The sequence below is a fragment of the Cupressus sempervirens genome, chromosome 6, assembly GCF_028749045.1.
Source record: "Cupressus sempervirens isolate cs-2001-9-10 chromosome 6, ASM2874904v1, whole genome shotgun sequence".
Taxonomy (NCBI): Eukaryota; Viridiplantae; Streptophyta; class Pinopsida; order Cupressales; family Cupressaceae; genus Cupressus; species Cupressus sempervirens.
The window spans coordinates 2,710,909-2,728,583 of NC_143123.1; the positions used below are offsets into that span (position 1 = coordinate 2,710,909).

General features: G+C 36.3%; 1 protein-coding gene and 1 long non-coding RNA gene across 4 annotated transcripts in view; one reads left to right on the forward strand and one right to left on the reverse strand.

The window, feature by feature from the left end:
* Window positions 1-1,133: 1,133 nt before the first annotated feature.
* The window catches only part of LOC149550685 (uncharacterized), a 52,077-nt gene continuing 35,535 nt past the window's right edge, over window positions 1,134-17,675 (forward strand). Inside the window, exon 1 of the long non-coding RNA XR_016352555.1 lies at window positions 1,134-1,271. This is a non-coding gene — a long non-coding RNA (uncharacterized LOC149550685). The remainder of the gene's footprint in view (window positions 1,272-17,675) is intronic.
* LOC149550686 (peroxisomal membrane protein 13-like) overlaps window positions 2,419-17,675 on the reverse strand; it is a 46,628-nt gene continuing 31,371 nt past the window's right edge. For all 3 annotated transcript variants that reach the window (XM_089786245.1, XM_089786246.1, XM_089786247.1), the window contains 2 exons: window positions 3,233-3,325; window positions 2,419-3,127 (listed from right to left, as the gene is read on the reverse strand). In XM_089786245.1, coding sequence (XP_089642371.1) covers window positions 2,915-3,127; window positions 3,233-3,325 — 306 coding nt within the window. In that variant the 3' untranslated portion in view covers window positions 2,419-2,914. The remainder of the gene's footprint in view (window positions 3,128-3,232; window positions 3,326-17,675) is intronic.

Below are 17,675 nucleotides of genomic sequence, written 5' to 3' on the forward strand. Positions count from 1 at the left end.
TGGCATTTCGAGTTGTGCGAGTTACTTCCCTTCCATTTTGATTCTCTACCCTCGGCATATACAAGTTAAGGAACTCCTCCCTTGTCTCTTCCACCAAATTCAATCAATCTCAAGTTTCTTCTAGCAATTCCTCGGCACTCATTGGTCTGCTAAGTGAATGCACTCCCTCCGTCTATGCTCCTTCACCCTCTCGATGTTCGTCGGTAGTTGTTGAAGCTTTTGTCTACGCTCTTCCTATTGTGCTAAAATTAATACTTCTTGTGTTGTGTGTATCTCATCCTTATCTTTTATCTTATTCCTATCTTTATTAAGCAAATTCGGCATTAATCTTCTTAACACTCCCTTTGTTCCAAGTTCGACTAACAACAGTGCCAAATGTTTACTGTAGAGGGTAAAAGGATACTTATTGCATTCAGTAGATTAAGATGTAACACAAAACACAGACTTTATTCATATATGCACTCCATGTACAATGCTTACAAAGATAATGATTATGATCCTCCAATAGTCCCTAAGGACAATGTACATATACTTTCTAGAGGGGTGACTCAATCATCACGCGCCCTTTCAAATACAATTCTACGCGTTAGCTACAATATAAAATTTATCGACAACATCCTCCACTGCTATCCCAACACTAGCAATGTGCCCTCGCTCCCACTACAAGATTAGTCACTTTCACTAGGAATACATTTGCTATCACTGCAAATGATTTCACAAAACTTGATCTGCTAACACTGCAAATACATTTGCTATTACTACAAAGGTGTCTTCAAGATTTGATCTCCGAACTTAATGATTAAAATACCCCCTAGCCCCCCTTTTATACTACTATCATTGAAAAGAAAACGACCGACATTGAATGAGATAAAATAAATCTTAATAACCACAATTAAATTGGTTGTAAACATTTAATAATTAAACAATTATTTAATCAACCAAGGTCCTCGGTAGAATAATTAGGGCTGGACAACTTTCTTGTTACAAAAATTAACAGAAATAGGAAAAGATTCCTCGCTTTGGAAGTGATTGTGAGTGGAGACTACAGTGTAAATGAAGTGCCAGCTGAAACGCTTCTAATTCCACGCGTTTATAACACATGCATTTTTAAATGTCAATGCTTTCCTTTTTATGCGCATAGATTCAATAACTTTGTGCTGCATCTGTGCGGTATGCCTCTCAGCATAACTACCGAAAAAACTGTTCATGGCCAATCCACTCTCTATGTCTTGGTGGCACAGCCTGAAGAATTGTTGGTGCCCATTCTCTAGGTGAGCGAGCCCCATTTTCTAATAACATATTATAATTAAATCTATTAGATTCTACAATTTATGTTGATGTATATTATTTTTTCTTCTAGAATTGATTGTGTAACAGTTTTTAGCATCAACATTTCAGATCATATTACATGATCCATCATCAAAATGCAGGGGAGCAAAGGAAATGAAAATGATGATGGATACAGTTTTTAACATTTTCATTTCCTTTGCTATCCTGCATTCTGCTGATGGATCATATATTATGATCCAAAACATTGATGCTAAAAACTGTTGCACAATCAATAAGACCATATTTTGACTCCAATCGCTGAAGTTTGGCAAAACTTGGTAATTTAAGTTTAAAAAATTAATTTCAATTTTTCCCGAGTTTTGTCTCAAAAGTCTCAAAAGTCAATAATTTATAAAATGCTTAAAACAAGGTGAAAGTTAACAAAAACTTTGCGTGCACGAGTTTCTCCTGCATATCTATTTGTGCACTGAAGCTTTGCTCAAAGCAACCAATCTATCCATAGCATCTTTGGATACATTCTCATTTGTAGCCTTTTACTTGTATTATTTTAATGGTTTATTTTCTTATCTGCCACTATCTTTAATTATTTTTAAAGCCTTCACAACAATTACACTCCACTCTCTCCTCAGCTGCCATTTTAAGTTAATGCTTGGCAGTGATTAGTTTGATTCCCTCAAAATGTCCTTACATGCACTCAAACCAGTAAAAGTCATCACTCAGTCAACTTAATCTGTCTACAAGTAAACCTGTTATGACTCTAGAAAATGTAATGTTACAATTCGATGTTTTCCAAAATCATTAGCCGATCTGATGAAATTTCTGTAACCAGTAAATCTCTCTTAGACACAGTAGGCCACAGATTTATTTTTGTTCATTCAAATGCCATATATATTTATACAGATACAGCAGTGGACCTTGTGATCCAGACATCAAATAAAATCTCGCACTTACAAAAAGCAGAGAGATGAGACTAGCACCAAACCCTTGTTACAAAAGAATCATTGTTAAGATAAAACTCAAAAACCAGCCAAATTTTACCTAGCATTAACAACTAAATGATTTGGGAAAGTGTTTCATCCTGAATGTTTTTCGAAGGCATCTGCAATTGTGATGAAAATGCTGTAAATATTAAACCTCACGAAAAGACAATAAGCCTTACTAATATTAACTCAAAATGTCATAATTATACATACACATATGCCAGTCAACCTTGTAAGCCAAACAAAGAGCCTGAACTTGAAGGAAATGCTCGGATATGCATAGAGCATTAATTCCTTATTGCAAAGGAGTCAATATTCAGACACAAACTTTGAAACTCGTCCAAATTTCTCCAACCTGTCTACAGCTAAAATTGGTGTTTTCCCTGGCTAATAATTATCACTCATCATAAAGACATATCATGGCAGACCACTTATAGCTGCCTTGATACATGGAAATAAATTACTCTTGTTCCCACATCAGCCCTCTGATTTCTCCACTGCCTTTATAACTGTATGTTCTTGCATCACTGCAGTTATACATTCAAGACATATTCAAGCAGGAAAGCCGCTTTCACATTGGTTGATATTTATACTAAACAGAGGGGAAATACTTGATCAGACAAAGGTAGATATCCTGCCAATGATTATTGAGGCCTGCCACCTTCATCTTCCCAAACATTTTCCCAGGCACCTGATTCCACTTTAGGTTCTTCAATGTAGTAGTTTTCAGGTGTCTCTTGACCAGCAATTTCTTTGGATCCAGGCCTGAACATGCCTATTGATTTTCTCCGAACTCCAAGCAACCTCAGCACAAACCTAGCAATTTCTCCATATAATAGACCTGTCCGATCAAACAGCTGCAAGATGTGGCAGCATACCAAGAAACAGAAGTCAGGCTTACTTCTATAAATGACAATATCATTACATTTTTTAAATATTCATAGATGTTCATCCAAAACTACCTGGAGAAGAGCAGTTATGAAAAAATGAAATGCCTGAGTGTTCTCATCAACAAGGTTGGCAATTCGTCCAAAGATATTGACAACACCATGTAACTGTATTTTGAAACAGGTACACAAATTAGGCCTCTCGAAGTATTAAAAATGCTAATTCTTTAGTGCATAAGGAACTTTAAATTAGTTGTGTGATTTTGGTGTCCTGCTCAAGGCACATTAGGCAGTACACAATCCATATCCAAGTATAACTACGTAAGCCCATGATAGAAGTTAGTTAAGCATCGAGTCACATAAATATCAAAACTTGATCAACTGCTAAGAGAGAAAGCATTTGGACATACAAATGAACATCTAGGGAATTCGTTTGAGATGGTAAGATATTCTGAACCAGGTATCTAGTTGCTAGCTCCAACCCAGATTGGACTCCAGAATGATGGAAGAATCAGTCCATGCTTAAAGCAAGAAGTTGTGGAACAGTTTCTATCAATGTTACTGCCAAACAGATGAAAAATATTGATGCAGGGCGTCCAATACTGAATGAAGCAACCTACAATTTTAGGCAGGCAATTACAATTGGCACAATTTCCATAATTAAAATTTCTTTATTGTAATTTAAAAAGGAGGAATGAAGCAGGATTAATATTGGCAGCTATTAGAGGGTTACTCCTATTAAGATAATATATTTAATATTTTTATTAAGATATTATCTCCTTAGTTAAATACTTTCTATAATGGTCAACTACTTGTCTGTAGTCCGTCTTTCAGTCTAGATAGGAATGTTTCCTATCTTATCTCTTTTGTCTTCAGTCCAAATAGGAATATTTCCTATCCTGTCTTCAGTTTTGTTTCTAATTTTGTCTTCAGTCTACGTTGTTTCTTTTAGAAACAACATCCTTGTAATTCTTTATGAGGAACACATTTGTTCCCCTATTAATCAATCAATCATCCGGAAATCTGTTAATCTGCCAATTCTTGAATCTTGTAACATGGTATCAGAACTAATACTTGAGTATTTTGAAAAAATTATAATTTCATTCGAATTTATTGGCTCAAATTTTTCAAAACTTGGTTAGGTTTCTTCCTTGGAAATCGCGGAGATTTGTTCTGGATGTTTTTTTTCACTTTCAAATCGAAGTTTTTTTTTACCTACAATCCACGATTCTTCTCTGCAACCCGTAGCATTTTTTTCTTTGGAAATTGCGGGTTTTCTTCTGCAGAAATCGTAGCTTGTTGGAATAATAGGTTATGATAAAAACACACAGGTCTAGTGCATGGGTCTGAATAAAAACACAGGGATTTGATCCATGGCACATCGTCTACCGAAAACGTGTTCAATCTGCCATTCTTTTATATATCCTGGTTCGGGTGGTAATTTGGTACAAATCCGCCTATCTCAAATCCGCCTGTATCCGCCATTTTTTTGCCCTCAAAACCTTCATTGGCCATCTACTGTTATTTTGCTCAAAACCCTAATTTTCGGGGTCCAAAAAGTTTTTTTGGTTTCATATTTCTAGTGGGTTTTTCAAGATCTCAAATGGGTCTTCATCAGATTTTTGTGGGTGCCTTGTTTTCCGTGCCTCAATTTTTGAGCTGATGGATTTGAAATTCGACTTCAGATTCTTTTTGGGTTTTGTATTAGTTCTTCTAGGTACTTGTCGATTTTTTCTAGGTCAGCTAGGAATTTGCTTTGTTTTATGTGCCTATTGAATTTTGGTCTTGAAGTTTGTACTTGAATTGTTCGAAATGGCATCTTTAACTAATCTGATGTTGGAGGGCAATCTACGATTCAATGGCCGCAATTATAACCACTAGAAGTAGCGAATGTTAACCATCTTCGACTATAGTCGTTTGGATGAGCTTGTTCTAGGCACAAAGACTCATCCGACCTTCGACCAAGCAAAACAGGACAAATTTGATGATTGCAATCGAGAGACTGTTATGCTTCTTAAGCTCTCTGTCATCGATGATCAGCTACCGCAAATTCCTTCTGACAAGTCAACTGCAAAAATCTAGAACTATTTGAAGGAGCTACATGAAACATCTAACAAAAGTCGAGCATTCTTTTTGAAGAATCAGCTGTTCTCCATTATGATGGATGAATGTATGTCCTTGCAAAAGCATCTAACAAAGACTAAGGACATCCGCGATCAGCTCGAAGCTATTGGTCAAAAAATGGAGGAAGAGGATATGGTAGTCATCACTTTGAAAAGTCTACCATCATCCTATGAGCACTTCATAGAAACACTCAGCATTGCGTCAACTAATGTTGATCTGAAGTTTCCAGAATTATGCACCAAACTTTTGCAACAGGATCGTTGAATACAGTAGTTTGGCAGCAGTGCTTCTACAACCACCTCAGAGTAGGCATTTGCTACAAAATCCTTTCAACTGAACATCAGCAACCATCAATCTTCTCAGCCTTTCCAGCATCAACCTTCTGCTCAATCCCTGGATGGCTCTACAAAGCAAAATGTACAATGTAATTACTGTCACAAGTTTGGCCATATGAAGTTCGAGTGTCGGAAATGTTTGGCTGCCCAAGCAAGGCAAAATGCTTCCCAGCCAACAGCACAAGTTGTTGAGCTTCCTAATCAAGGCGAAGCTGCATTTTTTGCCTTCTAAATCAGTTTCTGGTTTTTTGGGTTTGTTGATTTTCTCCTTAAAAATCATTTCATGTTGTCTATAATATGCAAGGTTGCGTGAGATTCTAGGTTTTACCATTTTTTCCACAAAAACGAAGTTTTGTAATTGCAATCTGTTTTGAGTCATAGCACTCTTTTTGGTTTCAGCATTCTATAGATCCATGGAGGGTCTCAATTATCCCTGAATGTTCCGACATCCATATGTTGACCATTAAGGGAGGGTATTACGATAATATCTTTAATATCTTTATTAAGATATTATCTCCTTAGTTAAATACTTACTATAATGGTCAACTACTTGTCTGTAGTCTGTCTTTCAGTCTAGATAAGAATGTTTCCTATCCTGTCTCTTTTGTCTTCAGTCCAAATAGGAATGTTTCCTATCCTGTCTTCAGTTTTGTTTCTAATTTTGTCTTCAGTCTACGTTGTTTCTTTTTAGAAACAACATCCTTGTAATTCTTTATAAGGAACACATTTGTTCCCCTATTAATCAATCAATCATCCGGAAATCCGTTAATCTGCCAATTCTTGAATCTTGTAACAACTGCTTTATTTCAGCACATGCTTGCTTTCTCTCTATACTCTTTGCCTGATGGACAACTATGGTGGCAGCTTTAGTCCTGCGCCCTGGTGTTTTCTTTTTTGCAAAAATTGAGGATTCATGTTCTCAGTAAGGGAGATGAGGCATTTTGAGCACGACTAAAGGGGAGATTTCTGGAGTTTTGCATTTGTTGAGGACTCAAAGTGATGAAATAAGAGTTTATATTCTGTAAAGAGTCTGTAAATTTGTTTTAGTTTTATTGCAGTGTGATAAAATAACAGAAAGCTGTGCGTGTGCAGACCTGGAACTTTGTTGTCTTGAACCGTCAATATTGTTTCTGGTTGGATGTTATTATCTTATATGTTTCCAGAATGTTGAAGATGACTTGAGTTGTTCAGATTGTTATATTTTTATATCAGAAAAATACACATAAAAGAGATGCTTTTCCTTTCTATCTCTAGTCAAGCTTTCCTGTTATATTAGGCTGCTTGGAACGACACACATTGAGTCTGGATCCTCATCTGAATCAACTGCCATCAGACCAAATCCCATCCTTAGATTAGATGGGTGAGAAGAGCAATGTTAGTGTTGCGAAAGCCATTGGATACAAATGAATTTCAGGTAACTTGCTGGCAGATGACTTGGGGGAGTTAAAACAACTAGAACTACAGAATTAGCTCAGAGACTAGGGGGATCCTAGCAAGACTTGTTGAAATAGAGATAGCTCAAAGAAAAAATGTTCACCTTGAAAATGTTAGAGATGAAAAACAAAAAATGGCACAAGAAGCTCAAGGACATGAAGAGGAAGTGGTGGATACTGCAGAGACCAGATTTCTTAGAGCCATGGCAAAGATTTCAGGTACATCCAGGTCAGATACACCTTCGTATAATGGTCGTCAAAGTGGTGAATAACTCATAGTCTGGATTACAGAGATAGATACTTTGAATCAAAAGAAGAGTCTCAGAAGGTAAAATTTGCTGACACGAGATTAAAAAATCATGCAGCTTTATGGCAAGATTATGTACAAACTGGAAAACAAAGAAAGGGGAAGAGAAAATTTAAGAGAGAGATATGGCAATAAAACTAGAGACCAAGTTCTTACCTTCAGTTATCAGCTGAGTTTATTCAGAACATTACAAAACATGGGATAAAGGGAAGCAGATGTAAAGGAAGATAATATCGAGTTCTACAAACTCATTATAAAGGTTGCAAATGCAGCAAATAACCCAGAAAAGACCAAGTATGTGAATGAACTGTGTTAAATATCCAAGATGAAAGTAGTTTGTTATACTTTAGAGAAAACCTCTACAAGTGCTTTAAAGGCAGAATTTATCTAGCAGGCAACATAAAATTCAAGAGGAAGAGCAAGGTCCCCTATTGCAAAAGAACAAATAAACAGTAGCAAAGAATGAGCATGTGATGAAGAAATTGGTACTTGAACAAACTAATGAATTCAACAAGGTACGGAGGAAGAAATTGTTACGGAGAAAGTATGAAGTTCAAGCTCCTGCTACCAACACAGAGAAGTTACACATAGTACACTTGAATGTCCTCAAATGCAACAAGACAATGGAATAAAGAGTATAGCTAGATATCATGTCACACAAGTAGATGTAGAAAGTGTTGCATCACCTCAGCATACAAAAGAACCAAAATAAATGAACCACTAGAGTTCTGGGAGAGTGATACTAAAAACTCGAGGAGAAACAAGACCTTGAACAAAGGAAAAGTTTAAGACTCTGCAAATCAAGTGAATTAAGTAGTGCAAGCTAATTGTGGACAACGGTAGTATTAACTTTCAGAGCAGCATACAAATAATCATAGTTTCATATTCACCATGCAAATACTTTGGAAATATATACATACATACATACATACATATATATATATATATATATATATATATATATATATATATATATATATATATATATATATATATATATATATATATATATATATATATATATATATATTCCTGAAATTTCGCCCATACAGTTCTTCTTTATTCTAAAATTAGAAAGCTGCTAAAACAACTTGTAACAAACATGTCAACCTGAGCACTAACAGTAATTTCCGACATTGTCCCCCTTGGTTAGAACACAGAAAAAACTTCCACATTTTCAACTATCGTAAGCCCATCTCTTGTGGCTCATGATCTGATTCAAAGAAAAGGAACCTCTCACCAACCTCAGGTTTTTCACATTGGTTTACTACAAACTTAGACACAAACAAGAAAGCACTTTGTTGTTCACCTCATATGGTTTTCCAGATTACCAATGACCGTTTCAAGATCCATGAACTCCTTTAAACTGGCGCTTTTGTTCATTCCACTATGTAATACAAGGAGGTTACATTAGGAAAACACAATTATAAGTAGAAATAGTTGCTGTTGTAGATCATGATGCTCGATCTCCAAAGCATAGGAAATTTTCAATTGCCAACACTTTTTTTTATTTTTTATTGTTCATTTGGCAAGTTCATTTGCATCAATTGGAGAAACTAAACTGGGTTCAACACCATCCCAAAGATCGTTTTCTATCAAATGTAAAAACATCTATATTTAACATGGCTGAATGTGACGACCTTCAAATATCTCAACAAAAATTTATCCATGATAACCTCCACACTTACTTGGACATAACACAAAATAATACCTTTGCCTGAAAGGAAAAAGAAATATATCCTTATTTTTAAATTACAAAGCTTAAAAATCTTCCCAACAAAGCATATCAAGTCGGGAGAGTAGCAGCTTCAAAACAAAAATGCTCTCCAAACTCTATGACCGTTAGATTTAGCAGCAGCCCAAAACAAAACAGTGGCCATATTGTTGTGAATTCACAAGCACCACAAAGACTCAATTTCACTCTTGGCATGAATGACATCCACACCTCTTTCCACTTGTCCCTTAATACTGAAAATGGAAAAAATGGTGTAATAGAAGGTCAATAATTGCATGCAAGACTCGATAGAGCAAATGAGGAAGGTACACCAATCGAAACAATTATTCAATCCTCCAATCATTAATTTGCCTCACACCATGCCTACATTCTGTCTCTGCTATGCATGGCTTAAAAACAAATGTCGTAAGATGATGCCCGGTTGCAAGTTGCTGCTGTTGAATAGATTCACTACGTACTTGTACAAACATTTTTGAGTGCCTTATGAATTGATAATAAACATCATAATACCTAGCTTTTTAGTAGAAGGCCAAATCTACAATTACATGTTAACTGTCCAGTCAGATTGCCAACTTAAATATCAGTATTAAAATACTATCGCCGCAGAATTAGCAGGGCAATGAATTTGGGTTTAAGACTGGTACTGACAAAATCCTCTTACATTCTATTGTGTTGATTTTGTCAGTGATACCTACCATGAATAGAAAAATAAAATGCTTCAATATCAACATATACTCTCTTTTTAATATTGAAAGAAAAGAGCAACATGGGAGCCTGATGACCAAGTGTATCACTTGTTTTGACTACTGCAAACCCTACAGACTTCCACTACAGATGCTATGCTCAGCACACCAACATGTTCATCCAAATACAAAATGGCATACTTCTGCAGGAGAAGCTTCTACTTCCTTGCTCTAATACCATATTAACTTTCAGAGCAGCACTCTATGATCAAGATTTTGTATCCACCATTCAAATCATTTTCGAATAATGTGATTATATAGAAAGAAATCTACCTGAAGTTTCTCCCAGACAGTTCTATGGGTTCTTAGACTCACCGTGACTCAGCGAATCCTGAGCCAGGTGAAACTCAACAAGTCTGGGGGCTGGACTTGGGCTCAGCCGGGTCTAGGCAAGATTCACCGAGACTCGCAAAGACTCAGTGAGTGTGGATGCTCAGACTTGGGCAAACTGAATTTTACTGTTTAAGTCTCAAACTTTTAATGTTTTTTGGTGTATGATTCCAGAATATACATGAAATGTAACATTTTACTCCCCATCTTTGTTTTCGAGTCAATCTCACTCTCTTCAGTAGAATATATACTTGAGATAAAACATTTACGTATTAGTCACATTTCAATATGTATTTCCCTTTTTAATAATTTAAGATATATTTCATGTATATATTGTCAGAATGTTTGAGAGTGCTTCAAAATCTCTAGGAGTTGCAATGCAAATTCTAACTTTTAGAGGATCTTATAACTTTTCAGGCTTCGTAAATCTCAGTAATCAACAGGCTCCTATCGACATTCTCGCACACTCTCTATCTCACTCACTTCTTTTGTCTTGAACTCTAGACCTATCGCTTTCCCTATCACTTTTCCTCTATCCCATCTCTCTATCTCTCTATATCTTGCTCTCTCCTCTCTCCCCCAAGATCTAGACCTATCTCTCTACCTCTCTCTCCCCTCAAACCCCCACAAGGGATGCTATAGTCAAACTCATTTTGGTGTTTCCCACACACCCCCATCAAGCTATAAGTCTAAGTGTTGAATCAGGGTAGCTGTGAGATAGACTCTTTACCTAAGGTTCAAATTCTGCAAGCATTCAGCTCGTCTCATCCTCTTCATTCTAATTGATGTCGCTGCTATTCAAGTGAATGGCATCTCTTCTTGGTTCTTCTTATCTTTCTCTCCATAATTGTATGTCTTCTCTTCAGCGTGTAAGCTGGTTGCCTTACATCAGTTGCCAGAAGTTCATCATGCTCCAATGGCATTTCTTAAGTTTCTTGTTTTCATGTTTTACTAAGCTCTCCCCATGTTTTGGCACCACCTCTCATCTTTTGGTGTTATCTCTGGCGTGGCCTTCTTTTGTCTCCTTCATGGCATCCATTTAGGATCATCGCCGGCTATCTTCTTGCTGGTGGAACTCAACATTACATACATTGAGCCTTCATTACCACTTATTATTCATAACTATCGGCTTTTCATCTCCCCACGTAAAGTTGATTTGAACGTGTTCCAAGTGGTAATTGGTTCAGTGGTGTAACTCTTCCTCTCTAAATGAACATTCAGATTCGTCATTTTCTTTCGTGTGGTCTGCTTCAGTGACAACAGTGTTATCTATCAAAAGCCTACAGTTGATCAAGTTCTGTTTATATTCAGAAGACAAATCAGTGCATATTATCTCTAGCAAATTATGTTCTTAGCATGCAATATATAGAATCTCTAGATAGAGTTTCCGGCAGTATGTGACCTTGGTAGTCACGGGTTATGCATAGAATTTGTTGTGCTGTGCTCCTCTGATAAGAAGAACAACCATTTGATATTTTAATTCTCATGCTCGATGTTTTGAGCAATAGTAGAATCCTGCTTTAATAAACTGTAAGCTCTTGATCGTATTGTGATCTGCATGCAGCTATATAGATTGCTATGATGCACATCTCTCATATATCTGCATGCCTTAAGGAGAATTATATGAGTTTAAAGCTGAAGTCTTGTAACTTTGATTAGAAAAGATTGATAACAATTGAAGTTTGCCGGGTTGGATTGTTTCCCTTTTAGAGGAGGGTTTTTCACAGGATACCTCTTGTGGTTCTTTGCATTATTTATTTCAGTTTTTTCATTTATGCTTTCTGGTTACATTTTCAGCACTAAGCAAGTAAAAGGGTACTGATGAAGTGCGATCCAAAAATCTACATAATACATATCCCTTGTTGCAAATCTTTCCATATTCATAGTTAAAAAATATTATGGCTTCTATATCATTCAAGACCTTTGTTAGATGCCTTCATAGGAAGGATTTCTACTCCTTTGAGTGGCTGAGCTAGAGACTTGTAGTATTTGTTTCAATATTTGTTTGGAACATTCGATGTCATGGATTTTAAATTCCATGAGTTTTGTATACAATTGAGTATATTTTATATATCTAAGTGTGCTATTTTATGAAGCTATAGTTTGTATTTAAACTTTATAATTATGCAATTGATATAAACTTGTGTATGTGATCAAATTAACTTATACTTAATGATGTTACTATGTCTTTAAGTTTTATTTGATAAAAGGTGCATGAAACAAAATTTAAATCCTTAAAAATCCCTGAATTTCTTGGATTTTTCACTCTGCCAAGTCCTGGGTCCAAGTTTTGTTTCTATGGCTCCACCTTATTTGAAAAATTGAGAGTTAACAACTTGTATCAAACACAAAACAAGTTGATCACTAATAATAATTCCCAACTAGTACAAATAATTTGATGTCACAAGAAATGGTGGATAAGCTGAAATTGAAGAGGACAAGGCATTCTAGTCCCTACAAATTTCCTTCGTTGCAAAGAGGTCATCAACTCTCAATGAATCAATAATGTTTGGTCAAGTTTTCAAATTGGAAATTACAAAGCTTAAGTTTGTGTGATATAGAAGTTTGATAAAGATATTATAATGGAAGAAGAAATACATACACTACTATGAGGGATGGAAATAAATTTACATTGAGATCATTGAAGAAAAAAGTTGCAATCGATAACAATTCTATTGTATGTTTGAACATGAGAACAATTGTTAAGAGCGGCAAAAGAAGTTGGGAGTGATCCACGTGAAGAAGGTAATAGCAAAAATAGAAGTAATACTGAAAATAAACATTAAATTTTCAAAAATGTGAGAATAATCTAGAAAGGAGACTCAATATGCCATTTTCAAGAGTAAATTTCAGAACTGTACTTGCCCAAAGAAAGAAGAGGATTCATAATGAGTTACAATAGAAGGTACTAGGACCATGTCCAGTCTTAATGGAATTTGCAGAAGTGCTTATGAAATAGAACTTCCAGAAATTGCACCAATTTTTGAAGTGCAAGATCTGTATCCTTGTCATAAAGGACAAACAAGTTCAGAAGTAAATGAGTGTTCAGATGTACAGATGACAAAAAACATATAAAGAAGATGAAGGAATGAAGAAGAAAAGGAAGATGGGATTTTTAGACATAGGGAATACTCAAAGTAGGGGTGAATCAGTATTCCAACACTTTTTGCCCAAATATGGATAGCAGAAATCAACCTTAAACAAGCATAAACAATTAAATTAAATAGTAACAATAAGCATATCCCACAAAGAAACTCATAACACCATATTTTGTTAACTAGGGAAACCCTAGCCAGGGGAAAACCATGGTGGGGATAGTACCCATGAGATGATCCACTTATCACAAATACCTTGTGAAAGGTTTTGACCCTGTTAGGAGTCTTTTACATACATATAGTGTATTTGTCCTTGTTAGAGATCTCTATTACGAAGTAATTGGTAAATATTTGCATGTTATTAACAATGATCAATAGATCAATATATACAAAAAGTATGAATGATGTTTCCTTGGGAAAAGATCATAAAGAATAGAAACATTTTATTCTAGCTAATAGAAAACTAACACTTAACTTCAGGCTAACCAAATATTAGAAACATTCTAATATTTACAATAGATTACAAATAGATAACCAGATAATAATAGGATCTAGCTATTATCGTAATACCCTCTCTTAATGGTTAATCTATCCACAACACCAAGCTGTCCTCTAAATTTGACAAACTTATCAGCACTAAGAGGCTTGGTGAGAATGTCTGCAGCCTGACCCACTATAGAAACATACTGCAAGTCTATTGTCTTGTCTTCAACCGTCGTATGTAGTGACAATGAACATCCACATGCTTGGTTCGTTCATGGCAGACTAGATTCCAACTAATTTGATAACGCCTTCATTATCAACAAACCAAGTGGTCAATCTTGCTGGTGACATTTGCATATCCCAAGCATCTGAAAAAGCCAAACAGCTTCACAACCTGACTTAACTGTTCCTCTGTATTCAGCCTCTATGGCAGAGAGATAAATTGTTTGTTACTTCTTACTGGTCTATGTGATAGCACTTGATCCCAAACTGAACACATATCCAGAAGTAGACTTTTTATCGTCAACAAAGTTGGCCCAATCTAAATCTGTGAACCCACTAAGTTTAGGATTAGAACTCCAAGAGTAAAGAAGTTCATAATCTCTTGTGCTCTTCACATAATAAAGCACACACTTTGTTGCCATCCAATGATCAGCCTTGGGAGTTGTCATAAAGCGTAAGATGTAGCTTACTTTGAAGTTGATATTAAACCTAGTAGCAAAGAGGTAGATGAGACTGCCTACTAGTTTCCTGTATGTAGTAACATCAATGGGAGGAGAATCAGACTTGGCTGATAACTTGAGACCTTTCTCCATGGGTGTAGATGCAGGCTTGCAATTCTACATACGTAATTTGTCTAACAAAGCCCTAGGATATTTAGACTGAGAAATGAATATAATAGAAGACTATTGCCAAACCTCAACACCTAGGCACTAATGCATTAGCCCAAGGTCAGTGATATCAAAAGATTGGCATAAACTCTATTTGATTCCCTGAATCAAAGATGCCAAACTGCCAGTGATGATCAAATCATCCACATAAATAAGCAGAAGGATGATGTCACTATCAGTAGTCTTGATGTACAAATTTGAGTCTGAATAACTCCTCTAGAAGCCTTGATCACTTAGGTACTTATCAATTTTCATGTATCATGCCCTAGGGGCCTGCTTCAAGCCATAAAGAGTTTTCCCCTATCTAAGAACTTGGTGTTCTTTACCAACAACCTTGAAACCAGGAGACTGTGTCATATAGACATCTTCTTGTAGCTCACCATTCAAGAAAGCACTTTTGACGTCCATCTAATGGACCTTCCAGCCAAACTATGCTGCCATGGGTAGGACTAATATGATTGTGCTCATCTTTGTAATAGGAGCAAAGGTCTCCTCATAATCAATGCCATGATGTTGAGAAAAGTCCTTTGCAACTAAATGAACTTTGTACTTATCCAAAGTACCATCAGATTTGTATTTGATTTTGTAAACCCATTTGCAGCCAATGGGTTTCTTCCCTGGTGGAAAATTAGAAAGGACCTAGGTGTTATTTTTCAGGAGGCTCTGGTGTTCAGATGTCATGGCATGTTCCCACTTTGGAATTCCTTTAGCCTCAGAATATGTTTGAGGTTCACACACACTGTGAATGTTGGCCATGAGATCAAAGTTAAATGACTCTGTAGGTTTGTTTTTCTTCCGAGCAGTTCTCCCATCAATGAGTTCATCATCACGAAGATCAGCGTCTTAGCCCACCACTTAGGCCGGAGAGGACAATGGCCAACATTAGTATCAGGAGATGCTCTATGGTCAAGTTCCTCACTAGAAGAATCGAGGTCAAATTAAGGTAAAGCATCTGCATATCTAGGTGATCCTGTAGGAGAAGCCAGAGGTGTGTATAGAAATCATTGGTATAACTAGAGCTGCAAGAGTTGTTGGAGCCCTCTCATCAGGTGGACCTAATGGAAGCCAAACTCTCAAATCATGAGCCTTCATAGACTGGTCTATTGGATCAGGAACAGAAGAAACAGGCATGAATGGTCATCACTACTCATCAAAGACTACATCACGACTGTACGAGAGACGAGATGTCTCAGTGTCAATCAAGTGGTAGGCTTTGTGAAGACTATTGCATCCAGCAAGCATGAGTTTCTGACTCTTGGCATCCAACTTGGTGTATGCCACATCAGGGATCCAAACAAAAGCAAGAGAGCCAAAAACCTTCAAGTCACTGATTATGGGCTTGCGACTTGACCAAGCCTCTTTCGTAGTCTTACTTTTAACCGCCACTGTGAGCAATCAATTCAAAAGATAAATTGCAGCGTTAACTGCTTCTGCTCAGATTGCTTAGATTGAGCAACTAAGTGTTTCTGACATTCAACCTTCATGTGTCTATACTTATGACAATAGTTGCATTGAGTGTTGTTTTTCCTAGAGCCTTCTGAAGTTGGACCAGAGGACTTATGTTGAGAAGATTGTTGAGATTTGCCTTTATCCTTTTGAAACGATTTCGTAGCAAAGGCTTGCTCTCTAGAGGTGGAGCTAGAATTGTTACCGAATAGTTGTTTCCACTGATCTTGCTGAAGCAGAAGTGTGCATAGATTTGGTGAACTTCATATCAACACTAGTAGAAGTGATGTTGAGAGTCTCAATAAAATTCTCGTAGGACTTGGGAAAATTTTTAAGGATTATGACCACAATGTCCTCTTCCTCCCTCTTGCATCCAATGGCAAGTAACTAATCACAAATTTCCTGAATCCTATTCTAGTGTTCCTAGAGCGATTTCCGCTCATTCATGATAATAGAAAACAACGTTCTTGAAAAAGAAAGCTTTGCTTTTGTCTGAAGTCTCATGAAGTTTCTTGAGATGCTCCCATATCTTGGCAACTGTTTTGTCGGATGGAATATGAGGGAGTTGGTCATTAGCTATGGATAATTTGAGAAGCATCACCACCTCTTGATTATTTAGATACCATGTATCCTAATCAATATCAGCTATAATTAGATGCTTTGTAACACCCAGAACAATCTAATCAATATTCTGATATTCAAAGATTGCTAGTATTCACTGCTTCCATGTTCCATAGTTCCGACCATTGAATTTTGAATTGCCCTCAAGCATAATATTAGTCAAAGATGCCATAGCACTTTTTTCAGAGAAAAAGCATGAAAATCTATGAAGGCACGTACTTGGAGGCAAAAAAATGAAAGACCTAGAAAAAATGAAGAGGTACCCAGAAGAGAGCTCAGAAAACCCACAAAGAATATGTTGCTAGATTTTGGATCTGCTAGCTAGATAATTACGGCACAAAAATCGAGGCACCCAAAACAACAGACGATATGGTTGAGATCTTGAAAAACCCACCAAGAATTTGTAGAAAAAAATTGATCTAGTATAGAAAATAAGGATTTCGACCAAAAATGGCACTGGCTGCAAAAAAGTGGCAGATTTGCAAAACAAATGTTGTTTCAAGGCGCAAATCTGGTGCTCAAGGTTTAAGAAACCCTAGACATCGCTCAAGGAGCTTAAAACGCCACAAAATAAACTAGAAATCCCATCGAAAACCATGGGCAAAAAATGGTGTCTGTACAGACACGGTTTGCAGTCAAAAAACACCAGAGTAATGCCTGAAAAAACAGCAACTTTGAAAACCTTACAAAGGCTAAAAATGGTGTTTTCAAAAAAACATGATTTGTCACAGGAAACCCTAGCCGAACCAAAGGTTTTGGAAGCTAATTGCACGGAAATAATTTTGAAAATAAAAGGTAGATAATTTCAACCAAGAAATTATAATTATTTTCGGAAAAAATTATTGTATTGGCTCTAATACAATATTACGCAGTAATTAGTAAATATTTGTCTATTATTCACACTGATCAATAGATCAATATATACAAAAAAAATTAATGATATTTCTTTAGGAAATGATTGTAAAGAATAGAAACA